The sequence below is a fragment of the Phasianus colchicus genome, chromosome 1, assembly GCF_987193195.1.
Source record: "Phasianus colchicus chromosome 1, bPhaCol1.hap1.1, whole genome shotgun sequence".
NCBI lineage: Eukaryota > Metazoa > Chordata > Aves > Galliformes > Phasianidae > Phasianus > Phasianus colchicus.
Window position 1 is genome coordinate 123,644,238 of NC_143436.1, and position 12,594 is coordinate 123,656,831.

The window sequence follows — 12,594 nt, forward strand, 5'->3', positions numbered from 1 at the left end:
CTTTCCCTTTCTCCTTTCTCCTTTCTCCTTTCTCTTTTCCCTCTCCCTCTCCCATGTGGAATCACCCAACTGCATGTTGGCATCAAAAGAGCATGGCCAGCGTGTCGAGGGAAGTGATCCTCCCCCTCTAGTCTGTACTGGTGAGGCCACATTTACAGGACTGTGTCCAGTTCTGGGCACCCCAGTTAAGTTAAAAGACAGGGACTTCCTAGAAGGAGTCCAGCAGAGGACGACCACAAGGATGATTGGGGGCCACCCATGTGAGGAAAGACTGAGTAACTGTGCTCTGTTCAGCCAGGGGAAAAGGACACTGAGAGGGCATCTGGTAAATATTTATAAATATCTAAAGGAAGGTGGGAGGCAAATGCATGAGGCCAGGCTTTTCTCGATGGTGTGTAGCAATAGCACAAGGAGTAATGGCCTAAAACTTGTACATGGGAATTTTCGTACTAACATGCAGAAGAACTTCTTTATGGTAAGGGTGATGGAGCACAGGAACAGGTTGCCTGGAGAGGTTGTGGGTTCTCCTTCTCTGGAGACATTATTCAAAACCTGCCTGGATGCATTCCCGTGTGACCTAATCTAGATGTTCCTGCTAAGGTAGGGGGGTTGCACTAGATGAGCAATTCCAGATTCCTTCCAATCCCTGACATTCAGTGATTCTGTGATTCTGTAATTGGTATGGAGAAGAGACAGCAGCTATAAAAATGAAGACTTGATAAAAAAAAAAATACCCTTTTCACATCTTAGCCAGGATTCTGGCATTTAATTTTTTTTTAAATAAATAATACATTTTCTTTTAACTCCTTCTCTTCTCTTCTCTTCTCTTCTCTTCTCTTCTCTTCTCTTCTCTTCTCTTCTCTTCTCTTCTCTTCTCTTCTCTTCTCTTCTCTTCTCTTCTCTTCTCTTCTCTTCTCTTCTCTTCTCTTCTCTTCTCTTCTCTTCTCTTCTCTCTCCTCTTCTCTCTCCTCTCTCCTCTTCTCCTCTCTCCTTTTCTCTCCTCTTCTCTCCTCTTCTCTCCTCTTCTCTCCTCTTCTCTCTCCTCTTCTCTTCTTTCTCCTCTTCTCTCTCTTCTTCTCTTCTCCTCTCTCTTCTCCTCTCTCCTCTTCTCTCCTCTTCTCTCCTCTTCTCTTCTCTCTCCTCTTCTCTCCTCTTCTCTTCTCTCTCCTCTTCTCCTCTCTCCTCTTCTCCTCTCTCCTCTTCTCTCCTCTTCTCTCCTCTTCTCTCCTCCTCTCTCCTCCTCTCTCCTCTTCTCTCCTCTTCTCTCCTCTTCTCTCCTCTTCTCTTCCCTTCTCTCTCTTCCCTTCCATTCTCTTCTCTCCTTTCCTACCCTTCCCTTTTTCCTTCCCTTTTTCCTTCCCTTCCCCTCCCCCTTTCCCTCCCCTTTCCCTCCCCTTTCCCTTCCCTTTCCCTCTCCTCTCCTCTCCTCTCCTCTCCTCTCCTCTCCTCTCCTCTCCTCTCCTCTCCTCTCCTCTCCTCTCCTCTCCTCTCCTCTCCTCTCCTCTCCTCTCCTCTCCTCGCCTCCCATTTTAAATTTCTCAATTTTATTCCCTTTTTCCTTCCATCCCCATTCCCTCCCCTTTCCATTTCCTCTTTTCCCTTTTCCTTTTTCCCTTTTGCCTTTCCTTTCTTTCTTCCCTTTTTTTTTTCTTTTTCTTTTCCTTTTTCTTTTTCTTTCCTTCCCTTCCCTTCCCTTTCTTTCCCTTCCCCTACCCCTTACCCCTTCCCCTTCTCCTTTTTTATCCTTCTTCTTCCCCTCCCCTCCCCTCCCCTCTCCTTTTTCTCCTCTCCTCTCCTCTCCTCTCCTCTCCTCTCCTCTCCTCTCCTCTCCTCTCCTCTCCTCTCCTCTCCTCTCCTCTCCTCTCCTCTCCTCTCCTCTCCTCTTCTCTCCTCTCCTCTCTTCTCCTCTCCCCTCCTCTTCTCTCTTCTCTTCAGTTCTCCTCTCTTCTTTCTTCTATGGGCTCCACCGCTGGAGACAAAACTCTCTTATTCTCTTCCACGTCTCACTAGAAAAAGGAGAGTCTCAAGTTGTGACTGAGGAAAAAGAAAAGCTGCTTCCTCCCTGGATCCCTCTGGCAGAGGCAAGCTACAACCGTAACTGCAGCAACTGCAAAGGCAAGAGTGCCAGTACCTGTCTGTGGGCCCAAGCAGCCGGGAGAAGTTGTCAATCATGAACTCCTTGTGACTGCGGGTCAGGATGACCACTGCCTGGCACAGGAAGGGCACAAACGTGCTCTGCTGCGCAGACGATGTGCAGCTGCGCAGGATGTAGAGAATCGGTGGCACCTTAAAGAAGAAGGGAAGAAAGAATGACTTGCTGCATCCTGGGCTCTACAGAGCCTAACCATGGACATTCAGCGCATGAGCAGTGCCTGCTCCCTTGACATGCTGTCAAGGCCTAAGCCTAAATTTCATGCCAGCCACCCTGTCCAAGCCCTGCCTCTGCACTCAGGCTGTGCTTCTTTAGCACAAGAGGCAAACGGCACAATGCGTACTGCAACAGCCAGAAAAAGTCCAAGACATATGGAAGAAAATCTCTTACGTTGCAACAGATGTCCTTCCCGTGCATCTGCAGAAAGGTGGTCATCCACTTCCCAGCAGCACGCACACGCACTCCGTTGGCTTTTCGGAAGGTCTCCTTAATAGCCGTCATGAAGTCAACGGTGCGTTCGAGGGGGAGGTTTCTGCACACGATCTGCAGAGAAATGAGAAGATCCCATCACTGCTCTGCGGCAGCCGTTCAAAACATAAAGCAGTCTTGAGGGTGTTCATGCAAAGCCTACCTCCCAGCAGCCACAGTCACACATGCACACAAACATACATACACACATAAGTACATCATGGCATCAGCTCCTTGCACTGGGCACGTGAAGGTCAGACATAGCTGAGAGTAATAGTACTTGCTAAGAAAAGCAGTCTCAGGGTAACAGCTCATTTTGGAAATGGTGTGAGAGGCTGGGGGCAGCATAGGGTCATGCAGAATTCTACTCACAGAGATCCCACCACCCCTTTTTGGGTCCACTTACTCTTGCTATTTTGGACGAGGTCTGGAGCTGAGAGATGACACTGCAGGCATGCAGCCCCTCACACAGGCTCCTGATGTCACCCGTCTCGATTACTCTGTTGCTCACTTTGGCTGGAAAGAGCACAGGGAGAAAAGGGAAGTCATGCTTCTGGAAATGGAACTGCTTTCTACGGGGGAGAGACAGAGGACAGGGTGGGGACAAGAAGAGAGCTGCGCATGGTGCCTCTCCCTCCTGTAAACAGGGCCCAGCCTGTGGGGCTCTCGTAGTACTGCGGAGGAGAGCAGAGGGCTGGCACACGCCTGCTCTACTCACCTTGGATTCGGAGAAGGGCACTTAGACAGGTGACAGCCAGCTGGCGGGATGCGGGCATGGGGTCACAAGTCAGAGGCGCCAGCAATCCCACCAAGGAGCCAAAGTGCTCGCAGGCATCTCCTCTCTGCAGGGGTGAGAGGCAGGAAGAAAGCTGTAGACCCCCAGGTCTCTCTAGCATCTCCCACCTGTGCCTTCCCCATTCCATGACACAGCATGCACAGCTTGGTGGAGCTCATCTTCCAGCTCAGGGGCACTGGGGAGGGAGCAGGGGGCATGAAATGGGGCTCTTTACTTACTTGAAGCTCTTCACAAACAGCCAGCAGCTGGGAGCAGGTCTGCAGGGCCCTCTTGCGCTCCCACACGTTCTTCGATATCATAGATCTCTGCAGGACCTGGGGTAGAGCATCTGTCTCACTGAGGATGTCTTTTCTTTCCCTTCCTGCCACCCCTCTCCCTGTTCCTCCTTTCCCAGCACTTTCCCTCAAGGCCTCCCGCCTCACTGAGCACTGGCACTGCTGCCCCCGCTCTCTGCAGACACTCCTGACTCCTAACCCAAGAGCTTTTCCTTGGCTGTGGCCTGCGAGGGGCCCATTTCTCTGCCCATTTCTGAGCTCACAGTGATCTGGCATGTCAGCAGGAGATTTCTCCCCCTCTGATTGTCCTCTCAGTCCCCAGATCTCTGCCCCCACTATTGACAGGCACCATGCTTTCTCCCTTGCCCCACACATACTCACATGGACTATATTTTGGAAGAAGCCACGCGTGGGCTCTGTCTCAAGCAGAACCGCCATGAGCCGGCCCAGAGCTTTCAGTGATCTTTGCTGAAGCTGAAAGCAGAAGAGGGGATTGAGGTGTAGCATCACGGCTGCTGCCAGAGCATAGGTTGTGTGTGCTGAGGTAGGGTTTGAGCAAGAGGTGGCCGGGAAAGTTACGGGAGGTTACCTGCAGGTACTGCGCTGCTTGCTGTGACTTCCTGATCTTCACCATCACCTCTGCTGAAGGGTGTGTCACAATGTTTTTGCAGCACAGGACCAACATCTCACGCATGTCCTTGCTTTCGAATGAGGGCTTCAGCTTGCTGACAGAAGGAAAAAAGGAAGAGAAAGCAGAAAGGCCATTTAACAGAGCTCCAGACTGGTTCAGACAACATCTGAGTTTCTCCTAACCAACAGCTACAAAGCCAATACTCCCAGCTCATGCTGCTGAGCACTGTCTTCAGTTCCAGCAGCGCCTGCCTCCTCCCCGGCAGCAGTGAACCACCTCCTGCTGTGAAGGGAAGGACACCCCGGCTCTCCCTTCTCTTCCCTGCCAGGGGACAGGAACACCAGGGCCTTTCTGCCTGCCCAGAACCTCAGCTTCGCCACGCACAACAGCCCAGCCATCTCTCCTGTAGATGCGGCTCCTCACCCCCCGCCCCCTCCAGGCCTTCAGGAGCTACCCAAAATGGGGACCACCATCCTGCCTTGCAACCCCAGACCTTACCTCAACTGCTCCAGGGCCAGAACCACCTTGAAGGGCACCGGGGAGACAGGGATGCCCGAGTAATACTTCTTCAGCAAGTCCTGCAAGTCCCAGAGAGACACTGTCAAGGTGGGCACGAGGCATACGAGAACTGTTCCACCCAGTCCCGAGACTGCCACACACTGGCCCCATCACTCCCACAATTCCCATGGAAGTACAGCAGTACACCAGCTCCACAGCTGGTGCACCTAGCCCACTGCCCAGCCGCTGCCTGCCAGCACCCAAGGTCCCCACCAGCTGGAGACATGTAGCTGATGGAGACCTGGATGCCCCCAGGGAAGCGAGCCTCGTGGCACAGCCCAGAACTCCTCTGCAGACAGCCCTGTCTCTAGGCACTCACCATCAGGATCTCCAGCAGCTTGCTCTTCAAGGAGGGGTTAAAGCAGGAGGAGTCACCCACAGCCTGGAAGGCAGAGCTGAAGTTGGTGATGCTCTGCACCAGCGCAAGGTTGTTCTGCAAGTCCTGAAGCCCAAGAGAGAAGAAACATTCTTTGAACTGCAGGAAGGGACAAGGGCTGCAAGGGGGACATGTGGGGGCAACACTAAGGAAAGGGCTTGGATCTTCATCTGGGCACAAACCAAGGGACCTTTGGAAAGGGAAGGCCTATCTCAGCATCCCCCCATGTGGATGGGCTGCAGCTGGGTGCTCAGACACCCTGGCACACTTTGAGCTCTCACCCGGCAGCTGCAGCTGTACAGCATCAGGATGTTGCCCACGATGTCTCCCTCCAGGTGGGCAAGCAGCTGTTCCTTCGTGGCACGCAGTGCCAAGCTGCCGTGGGCGAGCATGAGAGCGCTGCGTGTGGCATGAGCTCTCCTGCTGTCCAGCTCCATCTGTGTGGGGAGAAATGCCTTGAGACACTTGCGATGCACCTGAGCTCCCAAGGCAGGAGCTGCTGTGAAAATAAGACAGAAGAATGCCAAGATGGAAACCCGTAACGCTTTACCTTCTTGCGCCTGGAAATCCTTGCACTGTGGCCTTTGCACAGCCTGGACGCAAACATGGTGAGCGTGGCCAGGACTGTTTGGAAGTTGCTCTCAGCAGCATGGCTGAGAAGAGAGATCACTCCCTGCACAAAAGAACAAGGGGCAGTTGGCACAGGCCTGAATCTACAGGTCCTCACCTGAGGAAAATGGCAGCAGGGAGGAGATGGAAAGGCCCGGAGCAGGGCCAGGAGAAGGAGAGGAGAGCTCACCTGGGCCTCAGATGGCTCCTCCATGTTTGCTTCCTCCAGGTGCAGCAGCAGCTTCTCCTGGACGTGGAGGACTCCCTTACAGGCTCCCAGCACTGTCCCCAGAGCCTTATACAGGAAAGACTGCATGGGAAGGGAAGGAAGAAGCTGAGATGTGGCAGCAGCTGACCTGCTGGCAGAGGGCCAGGTGGGAAGGACCCACGCTCATTGGGAGTTGCTGAGAGCAGCTGCAGGGCTGAGCTTTAGCCATCCCTGGGCAGATTGCAGGGAAAGGCCCTCTGGGGGGCACGGGTCGGGGAAGCAGCATCAGCATCTCGCGTGGGCAGAGCACCTGATGCAGCCCCGGCCCCAGTAGGGCACCTGCAGCTGCACCGCTGGGTAGAGCCGGGGGGAACTCACCTTTTCTCCAGAGCTGCTGGCAGAGCTGCTCAGCCGCTGGCTCAGCTCGCAGCTCAGGGCCTCAGTCCAGGCCTCATCCCCTATGGTGTCCAGCGACGCCCTCAGGAACTGTTGGAAAACAGGAGAAGACAATGTTCCCTTGCCCTTTGCCTCTTCCCTCACTCCCAAGTGGCTGCAGCCTTCTGGGAAGAGGTGCCTGGAAGAACAGTCCCTCTCCCAGCTCCCCCAGCATTCCCTCCATTAAAGCCGCCTGCCGCTCTTCTCCTAAGACCCCCCTGGGCTTGGGACAGAGCGGAAGAGGCAGCGCCACAAAGGCATGCGGCCGCTCCGCAGCAGCGTTGGAGAGGCTGTTCCTGTCCCACAGTGGCTCATATGGGAGTGGGGCTACTTGGGGCAGGCAAGCACTTCTCTGCACCACGCCTCCCAGCAATGCTGTACCTTTAGCAGACGGTGCTCGAACTCTGCAGTGTCTGGGAAGCTCTCCTCTTTCCCTGCACAGCAAAAGACCGTTACTTGGGATCAAGCCACAGAAGAAGAGCTGCTGCAAACCTGGCTTGGCCTGGGCACTTGACACTGCCAAGCTGGGACCCGTAGCCCCTCCAAATGACCTGTCCCTCCCCACAAACACTGTCCCCGCAGGAACACAGAACTAACTGCTCCAGGACTGCTGTCTGAGGGGATGTAAAGGGCCCATCTGTGTCCTGGAATGGGCAGATCCCTGGGGGAGAGGTCCCCGGGCCTCAGTGCTGTCTCCCGGGAATGGGAACAGCAGCAGAGCAAGCACTGGGCTGCAGACAATGCTTCCCCTCTGCCACACTGCAGAGATGCATTTTCAGTCCACCCCTTCCCTGCCTCTGCCTCTCCCTCCCCACCAGCGCTTTACCTTCAAGGCACTGCAGCAGCAGGGGGATCTCAGTAGCCCACATGGCCCCCACAGCTCCGTGGAACCTGCTGTGGAGGTTTTTCATCAGCAGTAAGGCAGCGGCTTGGAGTTCGCTGCCTGCAACAGGACTCCCTGCCACCACCTGAGTGAGAGCAAGAAGAAAAGTCACCTCTGCAGCAAGAGCAGCTGCTTCTCCCCAGGAGGGAAGCAGCTTGGCTCTGCTCTGGCAGGCAAGGAGCAGCCAACAGCTTTGCCCATGGCTGTGCTGCTTCCTCCTAGGGGCTCGTGGCACCGGCCTCTGGAGCATCTACTCACCAGCAGGCGCGCCAGTAGTGTTTGAGGAGTCAGCATTGGGCCTGCGAGGAGAAAAAAGTGCTGAGTAAGACTCCAAGACACTCCGTGCCCAGCCACGCGCACCTCTGCTGTCCCTTCTAGGTGATAACACAGGTCAGCAGAGCTCTCTGGGGGAGTTTCTGCACCTACCTTGAAACACAGAGCTGATAAAATGAGGATCCAGATCTTCTATCCGCCGTCCTGTCAGGTCCTCTCTCTTAGACAGGGCTTGGACACAGCGGGAGATCGGGATCAGCATGCCAGTGTACTGAGCTGGCACCACAAACAGTAGCAGCCGCGGCCACAGGAGCTGTAAGGAACAAGGCGATTGAGCAAGTCAGCATTCCTGCCTCCGCTCAGAGATGAAGAGGACTCTGTCAATTTCCCTGAGTCTTCTGTGCTTCAGAGAGACCTGGGGTGTTGGAATGGGATGAGGAATGTGTGGTGCGAAGACAAGGAGCAGCAGCAGGGCAGAGTGTGACTTACTTTGGACATCCCTCTCACAGAGACATCCAGTGACCCCAGGATGTCCATGCATAGCTCCTGCAGAGCTCCTTCTTCCTGGGCTTCCCGGGTAGAAAGGTCTCCGGCTGCCTGTACAACAGTGGTGTTGAAATGCTGGTTATGCTCCGTTCTCATGAGCCTCTCAGGTTCTGTGCCACCCTCTGAGCAGCACAGGTCTTCCAAAAGAAGATGCTGCCCACTGTCCTTACCCTTCTTCCTGCAGTGCGGCTGAACTCACTGAAAATGTGCCCCACCACATCCCAAGCTGAGCAGCTCCGGGTGTTAGCATTCAGCAGATCATTAACGAAATGCAGAATGGCCCTCCTCACCTGCCAGGGGTCAATTGTGGGTGTGATTTTTCTGGTCAGAAGGCAAAGGGAAGCCACCTGCTCTTTGGGGCAGCCCTTTGGGCATAAGCAGAGACAAGAGCAGAGGAGAAGCTTTGGCTTCTGAGGTGAGGGCCAGGCCTTAGCACCAGGCTGTGTGCTTTCCATGCACAGCACAGGGACCTGCCTGCTCCACTCTGCCTGCTCTCCCCACAGGAACCATCACGACAGTGTGGTCAATGCCCCAGCACCTCCCTGGTCACCCCAGCCCTGTCCATGCTGACAGCAGCATCACCACCCCTACAGCACTTTCCGTTCCCAAACCAGCTCACCCGGATCCTGGAGTCGCTGCGCAAACGCTGCACAGCCTCAACAACCTGGGGCAGCTTCTCCATCATCATGGGCTCTGCAAGAGATGTGCAGAAGCATGAGTGGAGCCACAGCCCAGATGGCAGAAGGGATCCCTGGAAGTCCTGAGCTGTGGTACTGACCATCAGAGCGAGCCAGAGCACCTAGCAGATCCAGGGCTGCCACACATCCAGTCTCCCAGTCATCTTCCAGCTGTGACTGCAGAAACAGGATCGTTTCCTCGGGGCAGATCCGGGCTGCAGGGAGGAAATCCCACGCTTTGTTAGCAAGCAATTCATGCCCATTCCTGAATATTGTGAGAGAGGTTTTGGCCAGGGCACCGCCAAGCATTGCCAAAGCTCTTCTCCTTACCCTGCAGCATGATGCAGTGAGTCAGCTCTGCATGATCAGCTTCGCTGTGCTGTTTGGTGTCGTCATAGAGCTGTGGGAACAAGGTCCATTTGAGAAAATCAGATCAGCATTGAGGACGGAAAAGACACTGTGATGCCCACTCTCATCTCCCTGGGCACTCACGGGAAGAGGACAGGCAGACAAAACACAGCCCGCCCCACAGTATCCCCAGGGGCACACGCACGGCTCTTGTGACCCCTCATTAGCATGCAGGAGCTAAGGCTGGGCCGCCTTAGTCAGGGGCTTGGAGCTTTGCAGTTCTCCGGAGACTTAGCCAAGAGGGAAACTGCTGTGGGCACAAGGATAGGCTCCCCTTACCTGGTAGAACACGGCACTGGCGATGTCCTTAAACTTGTCCTTGGGGATGACACACTCAATGCCCTCTAAGGCCTCCAGGAAGATTGCGAGGCTCTGCAAGAGACCAGGAGAGGAAGAAAGGGATGAAGCCACATCTAGCCACTTGGGAGTGGAGAAACTGCTTCCTAATGGTTTGTCCACTGGAAGAAGCTCCCACACAGGCTTTCTTGTTTGTCCCCCACCTTCCAACAGCATCAAGAGAGTCTCTCTGCTCTCAACCAAGCTCTGTTTGGACATCGTTTGCAGGCATTTCCCACCCAGCAGCCCTCTTCTCTCCCATCAGATGCAACTGGACGTGATCCCTCCAGTTCTTAACACAGAGCTCCTCAGGCACTCAGCGCCCCACATTGGTGGTGGTAAAACCTCCCATCCCCAGGAAATGAGCCCCAGTGACTCTTGGCTCCCTCCTGGCTCCTGTCTGGGTTGTTCATTCTTTGACTGAAGAGCTCAGGAAGCTTCAGACCTCCCTTGAACACCTGTTCCTTCTTTCTCCAAGGGCTCCCCACCTCCTCTCTGCATCCCCCTGACCCCTCGTGGCACTTGCACGGGCCCCACATCCACCCTGAGCCATGCGCAGCATCTCACCTTGGCCACCCTGCAGGTGTCTTGGATCTCCTGACATGGGTGAACGAGCCAGAGGAGCTGCTCCCAGACTTGCTCTTGATGCAGCTCCTCTTGCAGGAGAACATCCAACATGGCAGCCACAGCCCCAAGGACAGCCTGTTTGTCCTGGAGAGGATGACAGAGGCCCGCCATCAAAGACTGAAGGTCTGCCCTTCCAACAGAGAGGGCTTTCTTTTTCCCTTCCCTTTCCCCATACTCCCATGCCCAGCAGAAGATGGGCTCCCTCTGGAGGGCAGGCAGATTTTCCCCATACCCTCATCCCCAGCTCTTCCTGCCACAATACTGTGACATGCATTCCTGGCAAAGAGCCAGTTTGGGACCCTTTGCAGAGCCAGCCCACTCCCTCTTGTCACCCCTCGGCTCTCAGCCTGCTGGGCACAGACAGAGGTGCCGACATGGGTGCCCCCGCTGCCATCCTGGTCTGGGAGTGCAGCAATGCTCACCTCCTCCTCCTGGCAGTCCTGCCAGTTCTGCACCACAGAGAAGAGCAGCTCAAGAAGATTCTCAATGATTTGCTCTTTCTCTATGACAGGCCAGGGGCATTGGGTTCCAGAGGACAAGTGAATCTTGACACCATCCAGCCACTGTTTCACAACTGAAAAAACAAAAAAAAAAAAAAAAAAAAAAAAAAGAATAATTTTTTTTTTTTTTTTTTTTTTTTTTTTTTTAAGAGAGTGAAAGAAAAGGGAGCCAGTGAGAGTCTGCAGCAGGGCGAGGTGCAAGGGCTGTCCCGAGGCCCCCTGCTTTGGGGCCAGCATTCACCAGCACAAGTGATGCGCAGGATCCGGCCACTCTTCACCTGGCCCACCACACTGCGCAGGCCGGCCAGCATCAGCCACACGAAGGGGATGCACTGTGGAGCTGCAGAGAGGAAGGAGAGGGCCACAGTCAGAGTCTTAGCAGCGAGGAAGGAGGGGCTGCAGCCCTGCATCCCCCAGCTCAACGCAGATCACGCGCGGAGGGGAGAGTCCCCTTTCCCGGTTGTTATAGATGTCAGGAGGCTGAGGGCACTCTACCATATGTGCTGAAGAGTTTGCTCAGGGTGATGAGCACAAACTCCTTGGACATCTCCCCTGTGGCCTTCAGGAGGCTCTGGAGCTCAGCCATCACCAAGGTGAAGTGCATCCGAGCCAGAGCCACCAGGACATTGCTGGCAGCTGTCCTCACATTGGCTGTCACGCCCTGAAAAAGAGTCTCTGGTGACACACGGCACAGGAGACTGCCTGAGGCCCTTGGAAGGCCTAAGCCACCATGATCCACCAGCAGAACACCAGCGTGGGCAGGCGGCTCCTTTTGCCTTTGGGAGTGACCCCTCACCTGGGCTGCTGTCAGGTCCTGGGACACCTCTGCCAGCAGCCGGTTCACCACTCCGCAGGGCGGGCGGCTGTCGGCTTCCCTCAGGGCGCTCTCCAGCTCACAGTACGCCTGCACTCGGTCACCCTGGGGACAAGGATCAGTCACATTTGCTTTGCCCGCTGTCACCCATCGCTATGTGGATGTGCTGCCGGGGCCTGGCATGCACAGGATCGTGGCACTGGGCCAGAGGGCAAGGATTGATGGTTGGATGTCCCCAACTCACCTCCTGATCTTGCAGGCGCTGCAGCATCAAAGTCACGGCGCAGGTAGGGACAGGGCTTGACACCCTGCTTCTCTCCCTGCGACGTGTACGCCTGGGCATGCAGCCCACACAGGCAAAGAGACCTGGAAGGAAAGAGCAGAGCAGCTGCCGCTGGTGTTGCTTGGAGCCAGGGCTGAGCATCCGACCAGCTCTGGGAGGAATGTTCCTTCAGCCCCACAGCGTGGGGATGAGTGTGGTTTGTGGGGAGGGGGGAGAGAGCCTTCCCGTTGCTGGGGTACTGGGGAAACCACCGTGGGCAGCTGCACTCAGCAGAGTAAGGACAGTGCTGCTGGCACATCCTAAATAGACATTGGAGGCACACATGTGCTCGGGCAGCGTCACGGTGTCCAGAGAGGTGGAGGGAGCTCACCTCGAAGGGCTCTCAGCCGCTCCATCGCAGCAGGATATGTCCAGACAGACACAACGCTCTCTCTGGCTCCTCTTCCTGCGGGTCCCACAAGCGGACTGAGCCACCGCTCCCACCGCTGCCACAAGGGTGTATGAGGTAGCCACTGTGACATCACACCGCAGAGTGTCACCTCACAGAGAATGATGTGTCCTGGGCTGGGGACCAGACAGCATGCAGGGAAACCCCACAGGCCCTCAAACACAATGTGTTTTTGTGACACAATCAGCTCTGGGGTTCCAGTTCCATGCTGATGCAGGGAATCACCTCAGTGGGTGAGGGAGAGCCCCTGCCAGGGAGCAGCTGCTGGGCACCGTTGCCTGGCATTGTCTT

General features: G+C 55.3%; 1 protein-coding gene across 2 annotated transcripts; it reads right to left on the bottom strand.

The window, feature by feature from the left end:
- Positions 1 to 1,848: 1,848 nt before the first annotated feature.
- LOC116243120 (maestro heat-like repeat-containing protein family member 2B) lies at positions 1,849 to 12,305 on the bottom strand. 2 transcript variants are annotated; one of them, XM_090125266.1, is made up of 31 exons: positions 12,226 to 12,305; positions 11,817 to 11,938; positions 11,555 to 11,677; positions 11,254 to 11,419; positions 11,000 to 11,098; positions 10,681 to 10,832; positions 10,199 to 10,342; positions 9,575 to 9,667; positions 9,218 to 9,287; positions 8,989 to 9,102; positions 8,830 to 8,903; positions 8,381 to 8,500; positions 8,154 to 8,261; positions 7,818 to 7,977; positions 7,650 to 7,690; positions 7,335 to 7,476; positions 6,890 to 6,942; positions 6,452 to 6,559; positions 6,056 to 6,175; positions 5,807 to 5,929; positions 5,538 to 5,693; positions 5,200 to 5,322; positions 4,821 to 4,900; positions 4,281 to 4,416; positions 4,073 to 4,165; positions 3,635 to 3,730; positions 3,339 to 3,462; positions 3,027 to 3,136; positions 2,543 to 2,695; positions 2,132 to 2,286; positions 1,849 to 2,006 (listed from the first exon to the last, which is right to left on the bottom strand). In XM_090125266.1, exons 1-31 carry the CDS (start codon positions 12,248 to 12,250, stop codon positions 1,955 to 1,957), a joined length of 3,435 nt encoding a protein of 1,144 aa, XP_089981392.1. In that variant the 5' UTR covers positions 12,251 to 12,305; the 3' UTR covers positions 1,849 to 1,954. The 2 variants fall into 2 exon arrangements, with proteins under 2 accessions (XP_089981392.1, XP_089981387.1); XM_090125261.1 differs by lacking the exon at positions 12,226 to 12,305 and having other exon boundaries at positions 11,817 to 12,207.
- Positions 12,306 to 12,594: the final 289 nt, after the last annotated feature.

Excerpts from the sequence above, each read along its gene's own strand:
- LOC116243120 (XM_090125261.1), bottom strand. The coding sequence starts at position 11,996 with ATGCTCAGCCCTGGCTCCAAGCAACACCAGCGGCAGCTGCTCTGCTCT. Across the intron at positions 4,166-4,280 it reads AAGCAGCGCAGTACCTGCAG|CTTCAGCAAAGATCACTGAA; the intron begins GTAACCTCCCGT and ends TTCTGCTTTCAG. Across the intron at positions 3,463-3,634 it reads CTGTTTGTGAAGAGCTTCAA|AGAGGAGATGCCTGCGAGCA; the intron begins GTAAGTAAAGAG and ends TCACCCCTGCAG.